Source organism: Euprymna scolopes, unplaced genomic scaffold (assembly GCF_053919585.1).
Source record: "Euprymna scolopes isolate OS-2025 unplaced genomic scaffold, ASM5391958v1 sca3, whole genome shotgun sequence".
Classification (NCBI taxonomy): Eukaryota; Metazoa; Mollusca; class Cephalopoda; order Sepiida; family Sepiolidae; genus Euprymna; species Euprymna scolopes.
This window is the reverse complement of record NW_027633324.1, coordinates 21969-41427: the sequence shown is the minus strand read 5'-3', so window position 1 is coordinate 41427 and position 19459 is coordinate 21969. Positions and strand designations below refer to the sequence as shown.

The window sequence follows — 19459 nt, the reverse complement described above, 5'->3', positions numbered from 1 at the left end:
CCGGCCAATTTCCTGGGATAAAATCCGGTCGTAAGGAATTCCTGAAACAAGCCAATTGCAAACACCCTCACAAAGTACTGGACTCTTGGTAAATATTGATTTTCTGATCTTTTATTCTGACCAAAGCAATATATTATTATTTCCGAAACTGTTGCGTAAAAGCTGGATAAACCTAAAACAAGATTTATCTCCCTTGCACTCTATTTCTTGTTTCCACTTTCTATCTGTTTTTTTTTATTTTTAACTTGTTTTAGTTTTTTTTTAATATATGTTGTGTGTGTGTGTGTATATATATATATATATATATATATATATATATATATATATATAACTTAGTGGCATAATGGGATAATAATAATGGGATAATACTTAGTGGCATAATGGGATAATAATAATGGGAATTTAGCGTAAGCTAAAAACTAATAGAGGAGTTCGGTAGGCAAAATTTTTTTAAATATATATATATGTATATATATATATATATATATATATATATATATATATATATATATGATGAAAATAATGGAAATAGTATTCCGATAAAATAGAGAAAATAAAAAAGGAACAAACCGTATTATGTGTTCACCAACGTTTCGTCTTTATTTCTTTATTTATTTAGGTTCAGTTTTGGTGTGAGGCATTATTAGTGCCAATGGTCCAGAGTCTATAGTTTACTTGCAATATCGAATTAATTCGACCAATTACATTAAAATGTTCACTGGACATTTTCTACCCTACTTTGGCTGGAATTTGGATGATAGTCCCATCTTCATGCATGGTAACGCTCCCATTCACACAGCTGACAATGTCAAAAGCTTCTTTGAAAAGCATGATATGAAGCCTCGAAATAAAGACGAAACGTTGCTGAACACATAATACGGTTTGTTCCTTTTTTATTTTCTCTCTCTCTCTCTCTCTCTCTCTCTCTCTCTCTATATATATATATATATATATATATATATATATATAGAGAGAGAGAGAGAGAGAGAGAGAGAGAGGGGGGGAGAAAGAAAGAGAGTTTTGTATGTTGGGAATATTAGTTCTTATATGTGAACAGGCAGATATTAACACAATCCACACATGCTTGAAATTGTGTGTGTGTGTGTGTGTGTGTGTGTGTTACATACAAGGCTGCAACCTCTCTCCCACGGAAGGGGCGTTGCGAGCCTTTTGTTGTTTTATCGTTATTTCGCCAGCAAGTGCTCGTCTGAACTCTTTTTCTTGTTTCCACTTTCTATCTGTTTACTAATTTTTTTTTATTTTTAACTTCTTTTAGTTTCTTTTTAATATATGTTGTGTGTATATATATATATTTTTTATTTTTATTTTTATTTTCTCTCTTCCTCTCTCTCTCTCTCTCTCTCTCTCTATATATATATATATATATATATATATATATATATATATATATAATGGAAATAGTATTCCGATAAATAGAGAAAATAAAAAAGGAACAAACCGTATTATGTGTTCACCAACGTTTCGTCTTTATTTCACCCAGAGGAAGCCTCGAAATAAAGACGAAACGTTGGTGAACACATAATATTAATACGGTTTGTTCCTTTTTTATTTTCTCTCTCTCTCTCTCTCTCTCTCTCTCTCTCTCTCTATATATATATATATATATATATATATATATATAGAGAGAGAGAGAGAGAGAGGGGGGGGGGAGAAAGAAAGAGAGTTTTGTATGTTGGGAATATTAGTTCTTATATGTGAACAGGCAGATATTAACACAATCCACACATGCTTGAAATTGTGTGTGTGTGTGTGTGTATGTGTGTGTGTGTGTGTGTGTGTGTTACATACAAGGCTGCAACCTCTCTCCCACGGAAGGGGCGTTGCGAGCCTTTTGTTGTTTTATCGTTATTTCCCCAGCAAGTGCTCGTCCGAGCTCCAATCTCTGGTCCCCCCTCGCCAATCTTTCATGATAAACACCCGTCTAGCTGAAACCACTGCCAGTAATTTTCCCCACTCTTAATCTGTGCTTAAATCAAAACGTAGATTCCATGAACAAAGCTTCTTTCTTAGAAGTGCACGCCTGTGGAACTCTCTTCCATTTGCCTGTTTCCCACCTGACTACAACTTGGATGTCTTCAAGTCCAACATAAACAAATTCCTGACAAACCGCCCCCTTAAGTAAGACACTCTATCAAATCTCCAATAGTAATGATTACTACAATATTATCTCATTGATTACTGTACACGCGATAACCCTTATCCCCGAGTAGCCTTCAGGCCTTGATAAGTGGTGACTTCCATGTAAAAACAAAAAATATCTGTCCTTGAATTGCATTTTTCTCTTTAAAACAACTCATAGACATTTTCTTGCACATAACAGATAGAGCAGCAGACACAAAAAAAAAACAACTTTTCTCCTAAAAATAACAACTCAATCAGTTTCAGCAAGTTAAAAGGCACACAGACATCTAACACCGCTGCATGACTAAAAGCGTCTCTTCCAAAATGAAATATCGATTGGATTGAATATAGAAATTAGTAAAATGGATCCGAAAAGAGCAAATCTTTTTATCAAAACAGACTAAAGTTTAGGGGTAGATTTTGTTTTATTTTGTAACTTTTTTCTTCCCTATTACGCTCTTGAAGGGCTTATCTTTTAGCTAGCCTGTTTGGAGCCCAGGAGATTGAATGTTGGTGGTGGGGTTCTTTTTCAGGGTTGGTTTCTCTCTCTCTCTCTTTTTTTTGTTTTTGTTTACAAAGAAGTCACCTCTTACCTAGGCCCGGAGGCCACTCAAGGATAAGGGTTAAAGAGTGTACAGTAGTTAAGGGAAACATCAAATTATTGCTAGTAGTAGAAATTTGGTAAATTGGATTACTTAAGGAGATGGCTCATCAAGAATTTGTTCATATTGGACTTGAAGACAACCATATTGAAGTCAGCTAGAAAGTAGGAAAGATTGGTGGTGGGGGTCTCTTTCAGGTTTGGTTTGTCTTTTTTGTTTTACAAAGCGTCTCTTCAAAAATGAAATATCGATTGAATTAAATATAGAAATCAATACAATTGATCCGATCTTCTTTTTTTATTTTTATTTTTACACAGGCATCACCACATTATCAAGGCCAAGAGGCCACTCAAGGATAAGGGTTAAAGAGTGTACAGTAAAGAGTGTACAGTTAAAGAGTGGAGTATTGCTGTCATATTTGGGCCGGTGCATCGGCTACTAGTCTCTCGCTCCTTGACAGGGTTCAAAAGAGAGTCGCAAATCTGATAGGCCCTAAACTGGCATCTAAGCTTCAGCCTCTGTCCCATCGTCGAAACGTTGCATCCCTCTGCCTGTTCTACAAGTATTATAATGGTGAATGCTCTGAAGAACTGCAAGCACTTGTGCCCCCACGACGTGAACACCCTCGACAGACCCGACAAGCTGCAAAATCCCACCTCCACACTGTAGAGATCCCTAGATGTAAAAGATCCTTCTACTCCAGTAGTTTCTTCCCCAGAACTGCTAGAATTTGGAATTCCATTCCAGGTCACTGCTTCCCCAACTGTACTGACATGCATAAGTTCAAGTGCAACGTGAACCAACATCTCGCTGCCCTAATCCCTACATAGTACCCCAGTAGATGTTTCCCCTGATAGTAGCCCCCTACACCAAAGTGGCAATGTGCCTTGTTTGGAGTGAAAATGTAATTAAAAAAAAAAAAAAAAAGTAGAAATTGGTCAATATAGTAATCATTTGTAATGAAAATTCGGTAAATTTGATAACTTATATGAAACGGCTCATCAAGAACTTATTTACGTTAGATTTGAAGACAACCATATTGTAGTCAGCCGGAAAGCAGGAAAACGGAAGACAATTCCACAGGCGTGCATTTCTTTTTTTTTTTATACAGTGATCACCACTTATCAAGGCCCGGAAGCCACTCAGAGATAAGGGTTATTGCAAGTACATTACGTTAGTGGTGAGATTTGATGAAGTGTTTAATTAAGGGGGCGGTTCATTAGGAATTTGTTAACATTGGACTTGAAGACATCCAAGTTGTAGTCCGGAGGGAAGCAGGCAGATGGAACAGAGTTCCACAGGCGTGCAGTTCTAAGAAAGAAGCTTTGTTCATGGAATCCGTGTTTTGATTTAGGCACAGATATAGAGTGGGGGAAATTTTTCACAGTGGATTCAGTTATACGGGTGTTTTTCGTGAAAGATTGGCGAGGGGGGACCAGAGATTGGAGCTCAGACGAGTACCTGCCATGGAAATAACGATAAAACAAGGATAGGCTCGCAACGTCTCTTCTGTGGGAGAGAGGTTGCAGGGTAGAGAAAAGGGCATCCCCCACTAAGCCACAAAGTCTATTTTGTACTCTGTCAAGGCAGGATAGGCTGTTTTTAGCAGCTCCTGCCCAGATATGGCAACAGTATTCCATCCTTGGACGTACTTGGCTTTTATATAGATAGAGAATTGCATCAGTAGTGAGATATCTTCTGGAGCGGTAGAAGGATCCCACCATCTTTCCAGCGACCTTGGCAACAAACTTGATGTACGTGTTCCATTTCAGATCAGGAGTAAAGGTCAAACCCAGAAGCTTGTCAAAACACGGGCCTCACCCAGACGAGAGCCATCCATCACAATTGATGCCAGATGGGGATCAGAGCGTTGATGATGTAAGGATAGGAGTTTGGTTTTGGATGCATTAAAGGTAACCAGCCACATCTTCCCCAACTGAACCACGCACTCGAGATCAGAGGAGAGAGAATCAGAGAGAACTTTGTCATTTACAGCCTTTGATGTGTTGCCGTAGATTGTCGTGTCATCAGCATAGATGTCAACGAATGATTTAAGTATGTGTTTAGGGAGGTCATTGATGTAGATCAGGAAGAGAGTTGGGCCCAGGATTGACCCCTGAGGGACTCCAGCATTTATATTGCAGTCCTCCGATTTTTGTCCATCTACCACTACTCTTATGGAATCTACGTTTAGGTTTAGGCACAGATAAAGAGTGGGGGGAATTATTGATAGTGTTTTCAGCTAGACGAGTGTTTCTTGTGAAAGTTAGGCGAGGGGGGTCCATAGACTGAAGCTCAGTCGAACACTTTCCATGAAAATAACAATACATCAGAGACAAACTCGCAACATCTCTTCTGTGAGATAGAGGTTGCAAGGAAGAGAAAAGGACATCTCCTATGAGGCTACGAAGTCTATTTTGAACTCTATCAAGGCAGGATAAGGTCTTTCTAGCAGCTCCTGCCCAGATGTGGCAACAGTATTCCCCCCTTGGACGTACCTGGCTCTTATATAGATAGAGAATGGCATAAGCAGTGAGATATCTACTGGATCGATAGAAAGATCCCACCATTTTTCCAGCGGCCTTGGCAACAGATTTGATGTACGTGTTCCATTTAAGATCAGGAGTAAAGGTCAAGCCTAGAAGCTTGTAAAAACCTGAGGCCTCCTGAAGACAAGAGCCATTCATTTCAATTGATGCCAGATGTGGATCAGAATGTTGATGATGTAAAGAGAGAAGCTTGGTTTTAGATGCATTAAAAGTAACCAGCCACTCCTTTCCCCATTTTCTCTTTCACTCTTTCTTTTAGCTTTATTGATATACGTTGTGTATTTACTCGTAGACATTTTCTTGCACGTAATACTCTCCACAATCCTTAATGAATGACAAAGCTCATAACATGTAACAACAAAGACTAAGCATTTCTTTCCTGTCGTGGTTAACAACCTTACGAAGGCCAGAGGAATAGTTGCCTGAAACGTTGTGAACTATTATGTTTAAAACAAAATCAACGTTTTTTTCACCCCCCCTCCTCATAAAATACGTCAACTTTTTTGTAATCAATTATTTATTTTTTATATCGCATATTTTTTCACATAAATTGTTAAAACAAATGTGCCGTATCTTTACACCCTAAAAAATCCTCTAAAACTATCACTTGTGTAGGTGTGCTGAAAACAAAAATGAAGAAATTTTAGTTAAAAAACATTTTTTTGTACGATGCACGCACACATGCACAAAAACATGGCGACCAGTGAAAATAATAGCGAATACACCGGATAATAAAGGTATTAATATGAGGAAAACTACTTGTTGCGAACAAAAAAATGTTTGCAAAAAAAAAAGAAAAAACGTAAATGTGTTTGGAAAAACAAAACAAAAAAATAAATATGAAAAACAACAAAAAATAAAAATAAACTTGTTTGAAAATAAATAAGCAACAAAAGGTAAATATGTTAGAAAAAAAAAAACAAACTTAAATATGTTTGCAAAAAAAAAAGAAGACATGTTTTAAATTTAAATATAACAAAAACATTTTTATTTCAAGGGTGCCATTATAAACACGCTGTGCTTCCGTAACTGGGTGGACAGACAGTAACGCCACCTATAGTCAAACGGAGGAAACAGGCTCTCTCTTTCTTCACGATTACCGACTAAGCATTTCTTTCCTGTCGTGGTTAATAACCTTACGAAGCCCAGAGGAATAGTTGGTTGGTTGTGAAATAGTAACAACTATAAAGATGAGGCTACCAGTCCACAAAAAATGAATAAACTGCGTTATTTGTTTTATATGGGCGAAATGGTGTTCATCTTAAAACTGACGTATTGAAAACAATTTTGATTGAGTTATCTCCCTTTGACTGTTCAGAAATAATTGCTCTACATTCCTAGGATTTTAACTTTTGAATACTGGGTTTTTTCCTTCAATAAATATTATTTTTGATCCTATTTACGTCCTACGTGATATGTTGGTTGGTTGGTTGGTTGTTTTTGTTTTACGGCATATCAGCCCTTTTCGGGTTATTTAATGCCGAATCCAAAGATTTTGAAGAAAAAATTTTTTAACAGAATATATTTGTTGTTTTCACGTCGGTTTCTATTCAACCCATAGTTGGGACCCTAACAGGTACTACCACTCCGGATCAGAGTGGACCTGGGAGCAATGGTAATTAAAGGGTGGCTCCACACTCCCCAAAGCCCACAAGCTGGGGCCTCACCACTGGATATAGTTTAAGTTCATATCCAGGACCCCCATTGAGGGACTTTTACCCTCTGCAGGGGGGCAGTCGGCGTATTCTAATGCCCCACCGACAGGGCCACGTGATATTAGCCAATAAAGATGTACATAAAATAAGTTATAAATAAATTTAAATTAAACTTTCTACAAACCATTTTAGTGATTCTTTTATATTAGATCGAGCATCGAAATATTAGATTTCCAGTCAAACCAATTAATTAGCATGTAGAAATAATGAAGATATCCAAAAATTATGAAAAACAATGAGGTATGAACAACGAAGCAACAAAAGGTGTTACTTACTCGTTCTCATAGTTGTTGCCGTCACTGCCGCAGATTATGTTTGGGGCGAAACCGTTTGAACAGTCCATTCGCATGATTGATATGCAGAACCTTTTGTTCGTTGGAGAACCATCAAGAAAAGCCACTGCAAAATATAAATTAGATGATAATAATAATGATGATGATGATGATAATAATGATACTGATAATAATAATGATAACGATGATGATGATGATAATAATCATAACAATAATAATAATGATAATAATAATAATAATAATAATAATAATGATGATAATGATGATGATGATAATAATTCTGATAATAATAATGATGATAATAATAATTAATAAAAATAATAATGATAATAATAATTAATAATAATAATAATAATAATGATATCAATAATAATAATAATAATGATAATAATAATAATAATGATAATAATGATGATGATGATAATAATAATAATAATAATTATGAAAATAATAATGATAATAATAATAATAAAAATAATAATAATGATAATAATAAAATTGATTAATAATAATAATAATAATAATAATAAAATAATGATAATAATAATTAATAATAATAAAAATAATTATAATATTAATAATTAATAATAATAATAAAAAATATAATAAAATAATAATAAACATAGTAATAATAAAAATAATGATAATAATAATTAATAATAATAATAATAATAATAATAATTAATAATAATAATAATAATAATAAAAATAATAAACATAAAAATAATGATAATAATAATAATGATCATGATGATAAAAAGATAATAATAATAAAGATAATAACAATAATAATAATTAAAAATAATAAACATAATAATAATAATAATAATACATAATAAAGATAAAAATAATAATAAAGAAAACGTAATAATAGTAATAACAATAAAAAATAATAAACATAATAATAATGATGATAATAATAATAATAATAATGATAATAAAATAATAATAATAATAATAATAATAATAATAATAATAATAATAAAAATAATAAAAACAAATAATAATAAATAATAATAATTATAATAAATAATAATAATAATAATTAATAATAATAATAATAATAATAATAAATAATAATAATAATAATAAATAAAAATAAATAATAATAATAATAATAATAAATAATAATAAAAAATAATAAACATAATAATAAATAATAATAATAATAAATAATAATTAATAATAATAAATAATGATAATAAATAATAATAATAATAATAATAATTATAATGATAATGATAATGATAATAATAATAATAATAATAAATAATAAACATTATAATAATAACAATAATAATGATAATAATAATAATAACAATAATAATGATAATAATAATAAATAATTAATAATAATAATAATAATAATAATAGTAATAATAATAATTAATATTATTAATAATAATAAACATAATAATCATAATAAAATTAATAATAATAATAATAATAATAATAATAATAATAATAATAATAATAATAATAATAATAATCATCATTTACCAGATTAACCAGAACGTAGTAACTAAAAAGTGAGCACCCCTTTCAAATGTCGAAATAAGTATGTTTTTTTTTTTTTTTTCATAATCTGGTTAATTAGTGTCCAATCAATAATAATCCAGTGAAAAAAATTAAAAAAATTAAAAAAACAAATATGCCATTTTTTTTTCGTGTAAGTTTTTTGCGCAGTTTTTTTTTCTTATTCTCTTGCATCAAGTCTCAATTCTCTTTCGATATCCTATTAGTCATAATAACATTTATATCTCTCCTTGCTCATAGATAGATTTTTATGCCAACTGCCCAAATAGTTTTCTTTTGGTTAAAACTTCTTCTTTGAAACCCTTGACTAAACTAGTTATAATATTGTTCCTAGTGCTATGGATCATTTATCTCTTTATTGCTCAGTTACTTTTAATGAGATTATTTTTTTTTTCATGAAGGTCACCACTTATCAAGGCCCGGAAGCCACTCGGGGATAAGGGTTATTACATGTACAGTAATCAATGGGATAATATCGTAGTAATCGTTAGCATTGGAGATTTGATAAAGTGGCTTACTTAAGGGGGCGGTTTATCAGGAATTTGTTTATGTTGAACTTGAAGACATCTAAGTTGTAGTCAGGTGGGAAACAGGGAAATGGAACAGAGTTCCATAGGCGTGCAGTTCTAAGAAAGAAGCTTTGTTCATGGAATCTACATTTTGATTTAGGCACAGATAAAGAGTGGGGGAAATTATAGACAGTGGTTTCAGCTAGACGGGTGTTTTTCATGAAAGATTGACGAGGGGGGACAGAGATTAGAGCTCAGACGAGCACTTGCCATGGAAATAACGATACAACAACGACAGGCTTGCAACGTCCCTTCTGTGGGAGAGAGGTTGCAGGGAAGAGAAAAGGGCATCCCCCACTAAGCCACGAAGTCTATTTTGTACTCTGTCAAGGCAGGATAAGCTGTTTTTAGCAGCTCTTGCCCAGATATGGCAGCAGTACTCCATCCTTGGACGTACTTGGCTTTTATATAGATAGATCTCATTGATAGATTTTTATGCCAACTGCCCAAACAATTTTCTTTTGGTTAAAACTTCTTCTTTGAAACCCTTGACTAGACTATAGGCCACCATTCGCCCATGTATGGAGTATTGCTGTCATATTTGGGCTGGTGCATCTGCTACTAGTCTCTCGCTCCTTGACAAGGTTCAAAAGAGAGTCGCAAATCTGATAGGCCCTGAACTGGCATCTAAGCTTCAGCCTCTGTCTCATCGACGAAATGTTGCATCCCTCTGCCTTTTCTACAAGTATTTTAGTGGTGAATGCTCTGACGAACTGCAATCACTTGTGCCCCCACGAGATGAGCACCCTTGACAGACCTGACAGGCTGCAAAATCCCACTCCCACACTGTAGAGATCCCTAGATGTAAAAGATCTTTCTACTCCAGTAGTTTATTCCCCAGAACCGCTAGACTCTGGAATTCCATTCCAGGTCCCTGCTTCCCCAACAGTACTGACGTGCAGAAGTTCAAGTGTAACGTGAACCGACATCTTGCTGCCCAAATCCCTACATAGTACCCCAGTAGTTATTGCCCCGGATAGTAGCCCCTACACCAAAGTGGCAATTTGCCTTGTTTGGGGTGAAAAATGTAATTAGGAAAAAAAAAAATATATTGTTCCTAGTGCTATGGCTCATTTATCTCTTTAGTTAGTTTTAACGAGATTATTTGAGAGAACAATAGTTATTACTTGGTAAAAGTTATTTATTATGTATTTTGATTGTTTTCGACTGTTATGTATACTGCATACCCAATTTTAGACGCTGTACTTTCCGATGTTTTGATATGCGGTATTGCTGCTGCGTATGACGTACAATTGCTATTTAAATTATATTTATTTTATTTCGAAATTAGATTATGTTTATTTTATTATATCTTTCGAAAAAGAAATAAAAATACGTCGAAAAAAAAAAATAAAAATACGTCAAAAAAAAAAAAAATAAAAATACGTCGAAAAAAAAAAAATAAAAATACGTCGAAAAAAATATATATATACCATCTCAAGAAAAAACGCCCATGGTTATCTCGAATACACAATAACAAAACTTCATCGTCATCTCAATATAAAAAAAATAAATAAATAAGGATTAAAAATCACGGGTTTTTTTTTCATGACGTTTCAGCCGATGTAACCTTCCACCGTTTTATATAGAGAAAAAAAAAAAGGAAACGGAAAAATTCAGCTTCAAAAGAGGGACGAAAAGAAAAAAAATGAGAAACTTAAAAAAAATATTAAATCGAGAGTGGAGAACTTGAAACAAAAATGATACTACACCAATCGGTGAGTGCATTTCTTCGCTTTTTTTTTTCTTTTTTTTTCTTGTCTGTTCATTTTCGAACTTTCTTCTTTTTTTTTTACAAGGTGGTAACCACTTATCAAGGCCCGGAAGCCACTCAGGGATAAGGCTTATTGTAAGTACAGTACGTTAGTGTGGATATTTAAAGTGTCTACTCATCAGGAATTTGTTTACGTTGGACTTGAAGACATCCAAGTTGTAGTCCGGAGGGAAGCAGGCAGACGGAACAGAGTTCCACAGGCGTGCAGTTCTAAGAAAGAAGCTTTGTTCATGGAATCCACGTTTGGATTTAGGCACGGATAAAGAGTATTTTGTTGAGATTTTGACAAATTCATTTATCGTTGTTTTTTAACCCTTCCATCGTATTATTTATCCTTCAACTGATAATTCAATTAACCGTTATCCTCGAGTGGCCTTTGGCCTTGGGCAGTAGTAACTCATTTGTGTAAAAGAAAAAAAAAATTAAACTTACCTATATTTATGAACATGAATAAAATATAATATTCTATCGGCATTTTGACAAATTCATATATCATTTTTTTAATACTCCCGTAGTATTATTTATGTTCCGACTGACAATTCAATTAATTGTTATCCTCGAGTGGCTTTCAGCCTTGATAGTGGCTTTCAACCTAGATAGTGGTGAATAATTTGTATAAAAGAAAATTAAAAAAAAAACGCTGAATTATATTTATAAACATGAGAACATAAAAATACTCCTTCGTTAAGTTAACAAATTCACCAGATTTCCATTACTAACGATTACTATATTGTCCAGTTGTCTACTGTAATCTCGTTAGCCCTTATCCTCGACTGGCCTCAAGGTCTTGATAAGTGGTGATGCCCATGTAAAGCAAAAATTGACAAATTGTGTCTTTTATAAAACTTCCCGCATTCATCTTCTAAGCAATAATTCAGTTAACCGCTATCCTCGAGTGGCCTTTGGCCTTGCGAAGTAATAACCCATTTATGTAAAAGAAAAGAAAACAAAAAACACACAAAAAAACCAAAAACCAAAAACCAAAAAAACGACCTATACTATACATGAGTAAATAAAAATATTCTTTCGCCATCTTGATAAATTCATCCATCATTTTTTTAACACTCCCATTTTTTTTTTACACAGTGATCACCACATATCAAGGCCCGGAAGCCACTCAGGGATAAGGGTTATTGCAAGTACATTACGTTAGTGTGGAGATTTGCTGAAGTGTTTACTTAAGGGGGCGGTTCATTAGGAATTTGTTAACATTGGACTTGAAGACATCCAAGTTGTTGTAGTCCGGTGGGAAGCAGGCAGACGGAACAGAGTTCCACAGGCATGCAGTTCTAAGAAAGAAGCTTTGTTCATGGAATCCGCGTTTTGATTTAGGCACAGATATAGAGTGGGGGAAATTTTTCACAGTGGATTCAGCTAGACGGGTGTTTTACGTATTTTCCAACTCTATAATTCAATTAACTGTTATCCTTGAGTGGATTTTGGCCTTGGGAAATAAAAATTCATTTGTATAAATGAAAAGAAAACATTTACTAACATTTATAACCGTGAGTAAATAAAAATATTATTTTGCAATTTTGACAATCCCTCTCATAGTTTGAAACTGACCATTTAATTAACCTTTATTCTCGAGTTGCTTTTAGCCTTGATACGTGTGAATCATTCGCATAAAAAAACACTTTTAACTATATTTATAACCGTGAGTAAATAAACATATTTTGTCGAGATTTTGGAAATTCATATATCATTTTTCATACCTCTCACATAGTATTATTTATGTTTCAACTGACAATTCAATAAGCCTGTTGCGGGGCCGGTCGTCCGGAGACAATTGACCCAGCAACAAGTGGTGACTCCGACGTGATTCTTGCAGCCAGGAAAATCACACGCTTAGGCACCAAATTTGCCTAAGTGGTACAAGCCCTTCATGCGACAGTAGTGGAAGAAGTGGAAGAACATCCTCCTCAACACATCAGATCAGCTCCATGTATAAATGTAACCCTAACCCTAACCCACCTTAAAGAAGCCATTCTTTTTGCCTTTTTACTGTTTACGTTTTGCCTGTGTCTACCTTGTTAGTTGTTGGGGTGATTGTCCCCGGACGACCGACTCCGCAACAAACTGTTATTATATTAATTTATGTGATTGAATGAAGTAGTAATATATATATATATATATATATATATATATATTTTTTATTACATTTGCACCCCAAACAAGGCAAATTGCAACTTTGGTGTAGGGGGCTACTATCAGGGGCAACAACTACTGGGGTACTATGTAGGGATTTTGGCAGCAAGGTGTCGATTCACGTTACACTTGAACTTCTGCACGTCAGTACTGTTGGGGAAGCAGGGACCTGGAATGGAATTCCAGAGTCTAGCGGTTCTGGGGAAGAAACTATTGGAGTAGAAAGATCTTTTACATCTAGGGATCTCTGCAGTGTGGGGGTGGGATTTAGCAGCCTGTCGGGTTTGTCGAGGGTGCACACGTCGTGGGGGCACAAGTGATTGCAGTTCGTCAGAGCATTCACCACTAAAATACTTGTAGAAAAGGCAGAGGGATGCAACATTTCGTCGATGGGACAGAGGCTGAAGCTTAGATGCCAGTTCAGGGCCTATCAGGTTTGCGACTCTCTTTTGAACCTTGTCAAGGAGCGAGAGACTAGTAGCAGATGCACCAGCCCAGATGTGGCAGCAATACTCCATACATGGGCGAATGGTGGCCTTATAGAGGTACAGGATACTTTCGGGTGTTAGTAGTTTTCTAGCACGGTAGAGAGAGCCCACCTTTCTTGCAGCGGCCCTGGCAATGCCTTCAATGTAATTGTTCCAACTCATGTTTCCTGTTAACGTTAGGCCAAGGAGTTTGAAAGATGGACTCTCAGATAAAGAGTCGTTGGCCATTGCTATGGGTGGTAGAGAGGGTTTCTTGTAATTATTGAATGAAACTAGTTTAAAATGAAAATTACAATTGAATTTACCAAAATGATCCAAGATGGTAAAATTAAAGTAAATTATAAATATTAAAGAATTAATATTTATAAAATTATTTCAGCCAGATATAAAAGCTCGATAATACCAAATAGGAAATAGAGCTTATAATATGAGTTATGTCTCGGAAGTAGAGTGAAAAGCACATCTTATTTTTCTTTTATTAATATTATTTTTTCCTTGTACACATGTTTGTGAATTATTCCATGGATTTCTGCCTTTGGATTATTATGGACCATCTTCTTCTTCTTCCAATTACGGGATTTCCTTGGATTTTACTTGTACAAATGGAAATTCTTTTAACTTTCTTGAAGTTTTACATTTGGATTTTACCGTCACTAGATTTTTTATCTTCCACCAGACTATCCATTCGTGTGTAATCACCTTTTTCTTCACCATATTCCCTCTGCTTAACTTTGTTTTCAAGTAAGATCTTTGACTTATTTGTTGTTTCATCAAATACTTCTGCATGCAAAATCCGATCCCGCATTTTGCTAATTCCTACCCTCTGATGAAAAGGAGAGTATTTCTTCGAAACTCCGCGGATTAATGACTATCCACTTATCTAGTGTTTCCTTTTCAGATTAAATATGTTTTTAACTCATTTCAAAGTGTTTTTTAACATATTTTATTAACTGTTTGCTCATATATATATATATTTATATATATATATATATATATATATATATATATATATACATATATATATATATTAGAAAAATGACGATATAAAATTATATACCAATATATATATATATATATATATATATATATATATATATATATATATATATGACAAAATGTCTACATTCAAAATTTCAAAATGTTGTCCATATTACCATTTATTTCTTTAAACATGTTAAAATGTTCAATTTTTAACAGCACCTGTTTCGTAGCGTAAAATCATTCATGTAATTATTTTGTCAGTTTTTTAATTCATTTCGCCCTTAACTCATCAGAAAATAAAAAAATAAAGCAATATGGCATGATTACAAAATCTGAAAATCAGAAGAGAATTTGCAATGTATATATATATATATATATATATATATATATATATATATATATATATATATATATATATATATATATGAGCAGAACAGTTAATAAAATATGTTAAAAAACGCTTTGAAATGAGTTTAAAACATATTTAATCTGAAAAGGAAACACTAGATAAGTGGATAGTCCTTAATCCGCTGAGTTTCGAAGGTTGATTGTCCCCGGACGACCGGCCCCCGCAGTTAACTGTTATTCTCGAGTGACCTTTGGCTTTGGGCAGTAGTAACTCATTTGTATAAAAGAAAACAAAACAAAAAAGAACACTTAATTATATTTATAAACATAAATAAAAATATTTTGTCGCCATTTTGATAAATTCATATATCATTTTTTTTAACAATTAACCGACAGTGACTCGGATGTAAGCATGACACACAATAAATAACGCTCGGGCTATTCTATACTTCCGCCATTAATAACTCATTTGGAGAAAAGAAAAGAAAACAAGCAAAAGACAGTTGAATTAAAGTCGGTCAATTTAGCTCTTATGCATATATCGTATAACGATAGGATCACTCTCTGACTGACGTAATGAACATTTAAAAATGTTTAAAATTCAACGCTATTTCACGCGGTTAATGGTAGCCGAATGGATACGGCCTCCGCTAATCGAGCCAGAGATGTCTTGTGGTGCGCGGTTCGAATCGTTATGCTGGTGTTAATCGTGACACCCTGCACTGAAGAATCCCGAAAGGATTAAACACTAGTGTCTGTAGGTATTTAATTATTATAGTAAAAAATAATTATATATATATATATCTCTATATAAATAAAATGAACTCATTTTTTCCCGTCTGATTTTGACATTAATAGGATTAAAAATCAAGATATTTCATGCAAATATAATATGCACAAACGGCAGAACAATATCTGAGGTGTGTTATAGGCTTATTATTTCTCAAATTCCTCGATAATCTTAGATTTCTATACTTTTTCTGCTGAGAAGTCACGGCCAAAATCGGTTAAGATCAATGGAAGTGGTAAAATATTTTCTCTCTAATAAATTCCTCCTCCCCCTGCCACCGCTTAACACCGTTTGGGGATCGTTCACAAGGAACAGTTGAGAAGAGAACACCGGTTTGGCTTCGTAGTTCTTTCATGTGAAGTTATTTAAAATCACTAAACTAAGCTGCAGTGCTCTGTGGCATAGTGGTTAGCGTGCTGGACAATTCACATTATATTTTCACGTTCGCGCCGACCTACCGTAGTCGTTTTTTTTTGTTTTTCCTAAACAACTGGAATGGACTTTTCTTGGTGGCCGAACTGTTAACGTTGCAGATGTTTTTTTTTTTTCACACTTTATTTTCCAACTTTTACTCATGACTCCGGGTTTGATCCTTCCTACTTACCTACCATAACATTTTTTAAAACTCCCCCCCCGTCCCGGAAACAAACACTCGGGCAACGCCGGGTACCCCCGCTAGTATATGTATGAAATAAAAATTACAATTAAATTTACCAAGATGTTAAAATTAAAGTATATTATAAATATTAAAGAATTAATATTCATAAAATTATGTCAGCCAGATGTAAAAGCTCGATAAAACCAAATAGGAAATAGAGCTTATAATATGAGCAAACAGTTAATAAAATATGTTAAAAAACACTTTGAAACGATTTAAAAACATATTTAATCTGAAAAGGAAACACTAGATAAATGGATAGTCCTTAATCCGTGGAGTTTCGAAGAAATACTTTCCTTCTCATCAGAGGGAGGAATTAGTAAAATGCGGGATCGGATTTTGCATGCAGAAGTATTTATATATATATATATATATATATATATATATATATATATATATATATATACACAAGGTGACCCCAAAAAACAGAGGACATTCAATTGTTTTTCTGAGCATTTTACAGTCAACGGAGAAAAAAGGCCAAAGACCCTAGTGTTTTGATGTGATGTATTCGGGCTTGGATCAAAGTGTAGTATCTGTTCTGCAGAAGCTGCACTTAAGATAATTTGTACCAGTCAATGGAGGGGAAACCGTCTATACTGGGACAATTATTATTTTTTGTTACCAGAGTGCCCCCCCCTTGTGCCTACTTTTAGGGGAGCTGGTTTTTACCCCGCATTAAAAACGGCCTTGTGCCTAATTTGCTTTGGTCGGGAAGCAAATAAATACAATAAACTAGTTATGACCAAAGTTTCATTTCATTTGAACAAAACACTAAGAAACGGGGCCTAATTAAAGTTGGGGCCCGTTTTTTTGGGTCACCCTGTATTTATTAAGATGAGTAATTAGAAATTATATAAAATTTAAATTCATTTATCGTTTTTTTTAAACCCTCCCATGGCATTATTTACGTATTTTCCAACTTACAATTCAATTAACCATTATCCTCAAATGGATTTTAGCCTTTGGAACTCATTTGTATGAAGAAAAGAAAACAAAAAAGAAAACGCTTAAACATGGGTAAATGAAAATATAATTTCTCCAATTTGACAATCCCAATCATTGTTTTTAACCACCCATAGTATTATTTATGTTCCAACTGACGATTCACTTAACCGTTATCCTCAAATGGATTTTGGCCTTGTGAAGTAATAACCCTTTTGTATAAAATAAAAGAAAACAAAAGAAGAAAACATAAGTAAATAAAAATATAATTTCTCCAATTTGACAATCCCAATCATTGTTTTTAACCACCCATAGTATTATTTATGTTCCAACTGACGATTCACTTAACCGTTATCCTCAAATGGATTTTGGCCTTGTGAAGTAATAACCCTTTTGTATAAAATAAAAGAAAACAAAAGAAGAAAACATAAGTAAATAAAAATATAATTTCTCCAATTTGACAATCCCAATCATTGTTTTTAACCACCCATAGTATTATTTATGTTCCAACTGACGATTCACTTAACCGTTATCCTCAAATGGATTTTGGCCTTGTGAAGTAATAACCCTTTTGTATAAAATAAAAGAAAACAAAAGAAGAAAACATAAGTAAATAAAAATATAATTTCTCCAATTTGACAATCCCAATCATTGTTTTTAACCACCCATAGTATTATTTATGTTCCAACTGACGATTCACTTAACCGTTATCCTCAAATGGATTTTGGCCTTGTGAAGTAATAACCCTTTTGTATAAAATAAAAGAAAACAAAAGAAAAAAACATAAGTAAATAAAAATATAATTTCTCCAATTTGACAATCCCAATCATTGTTTTTAACCACCCATAGTATTATTTATGTTCCAACTGACGATTCACTTAACCGTTATCCTCAAATGGATTTTGGCCTTGTGAAGTAATAACCCTTTTGTATAAAATAAAAGAAAACAAAAGAAAAAAACATAAGTAAATAAAAATATAATTTCTCCAATTTGACAATCCCAATCATTGTTTTTAACCACCCATAGTATTATTTATGTTCCAACTGACAATTCAACTAACCATTATTGTTGAGTCGCTTTAGGCCTTACAAAGTAATAACTCATTTGTATACAAGAGAAGAAAACAGAAAAAAAAAACACTTACATATATTTATAAACATGTATAAATAAAAATAATCTTTCGCCATTTTGAATTACGATTATGTTTTTTTTTTTTTTGTTCGTTTCAAATCAGATGTTATTTTCTTTTCTGCAATTTTCGTAAAGCGTTCCAACCCTGCAACGTTGCTGCCCAATAAACTTATCATTCATCGCAAAAACATTGTTTATCCCAATTGTTGTTATTATTTTTACGTGTTATTATCTTTGTGCGAATTTCCCGTTATCAGATTATGAAATATCAACCCACACGTATGGAAAAACGCACATCTGCTCCGATCTCAATGGAGCAAATGTAAGGACAAATGTACAGGTTGGAACGATAAAATTGTCGCCCTAAAGAAAACAACACTAGCTTTATTTTAAAACTTTGCGCAGAGGCTCGTTCTTGGCCTTCGGGCCAGGAGCAAAAAATAATCAGTTCTGGCCAATGTGGGGGCAACCCTTCATTTCAGACAATTGCTTTTGAAGTCAGTTAGGTTTGGTCAATGTGTGTGTGTGTGTGTGGGGGGGGAAACCCTTCATATCAGACAATTGCTTATTTTGGACCCTGCCAGAGTGCCCCCTTGGGGGAGCTGGTTTCCCTCCCCACATTAAAAAAACGGTCTTGTGCCTAATTTGCTCAGTGGGGAAGCAAATAAATATAAGTTTTATTTTAAAACTTTTATTGAAAAAAATCAATTCAGGTAACTTGATTATGATTTTTTTTTTTTTACACAGTGGTCACCACTTATCAAGGTCCGGAAGCCACTCAGGGATAAG

At 33.5% G+C, this 19459-nt stretch overlaps 1 protein-coding gene across 1 annotated transcript in view; it reads right to left on the bottom strand.

Annotated features, from left to right (window-relative positions):
• LOC145274257 (uncharacterized) overlaps positions 1-18835 on the bottom strand; it is a 60895-nt gene extending 42060 nt beyond the window's left edge. Inside the window, exons 1-2 of the mRNA XM_080127375.1 lie at positions 18684-18835; positions 7284-7407 (exon numbers count right to left, since the gene is read on the bottom strand). Coding sequence (XP_079983501.1) covers positions 7284-7407; positions 18684-18726 — 167 coding nt within the window. The 5' untranslated portion in view covers positions 18727-18835. The remainder of the gene's footprint in view (positions 1-7283; positions 7408-18683) is intronic.
• Between the last annotated feature and the right edge of the window lie 624 nt (positions 18836-19459).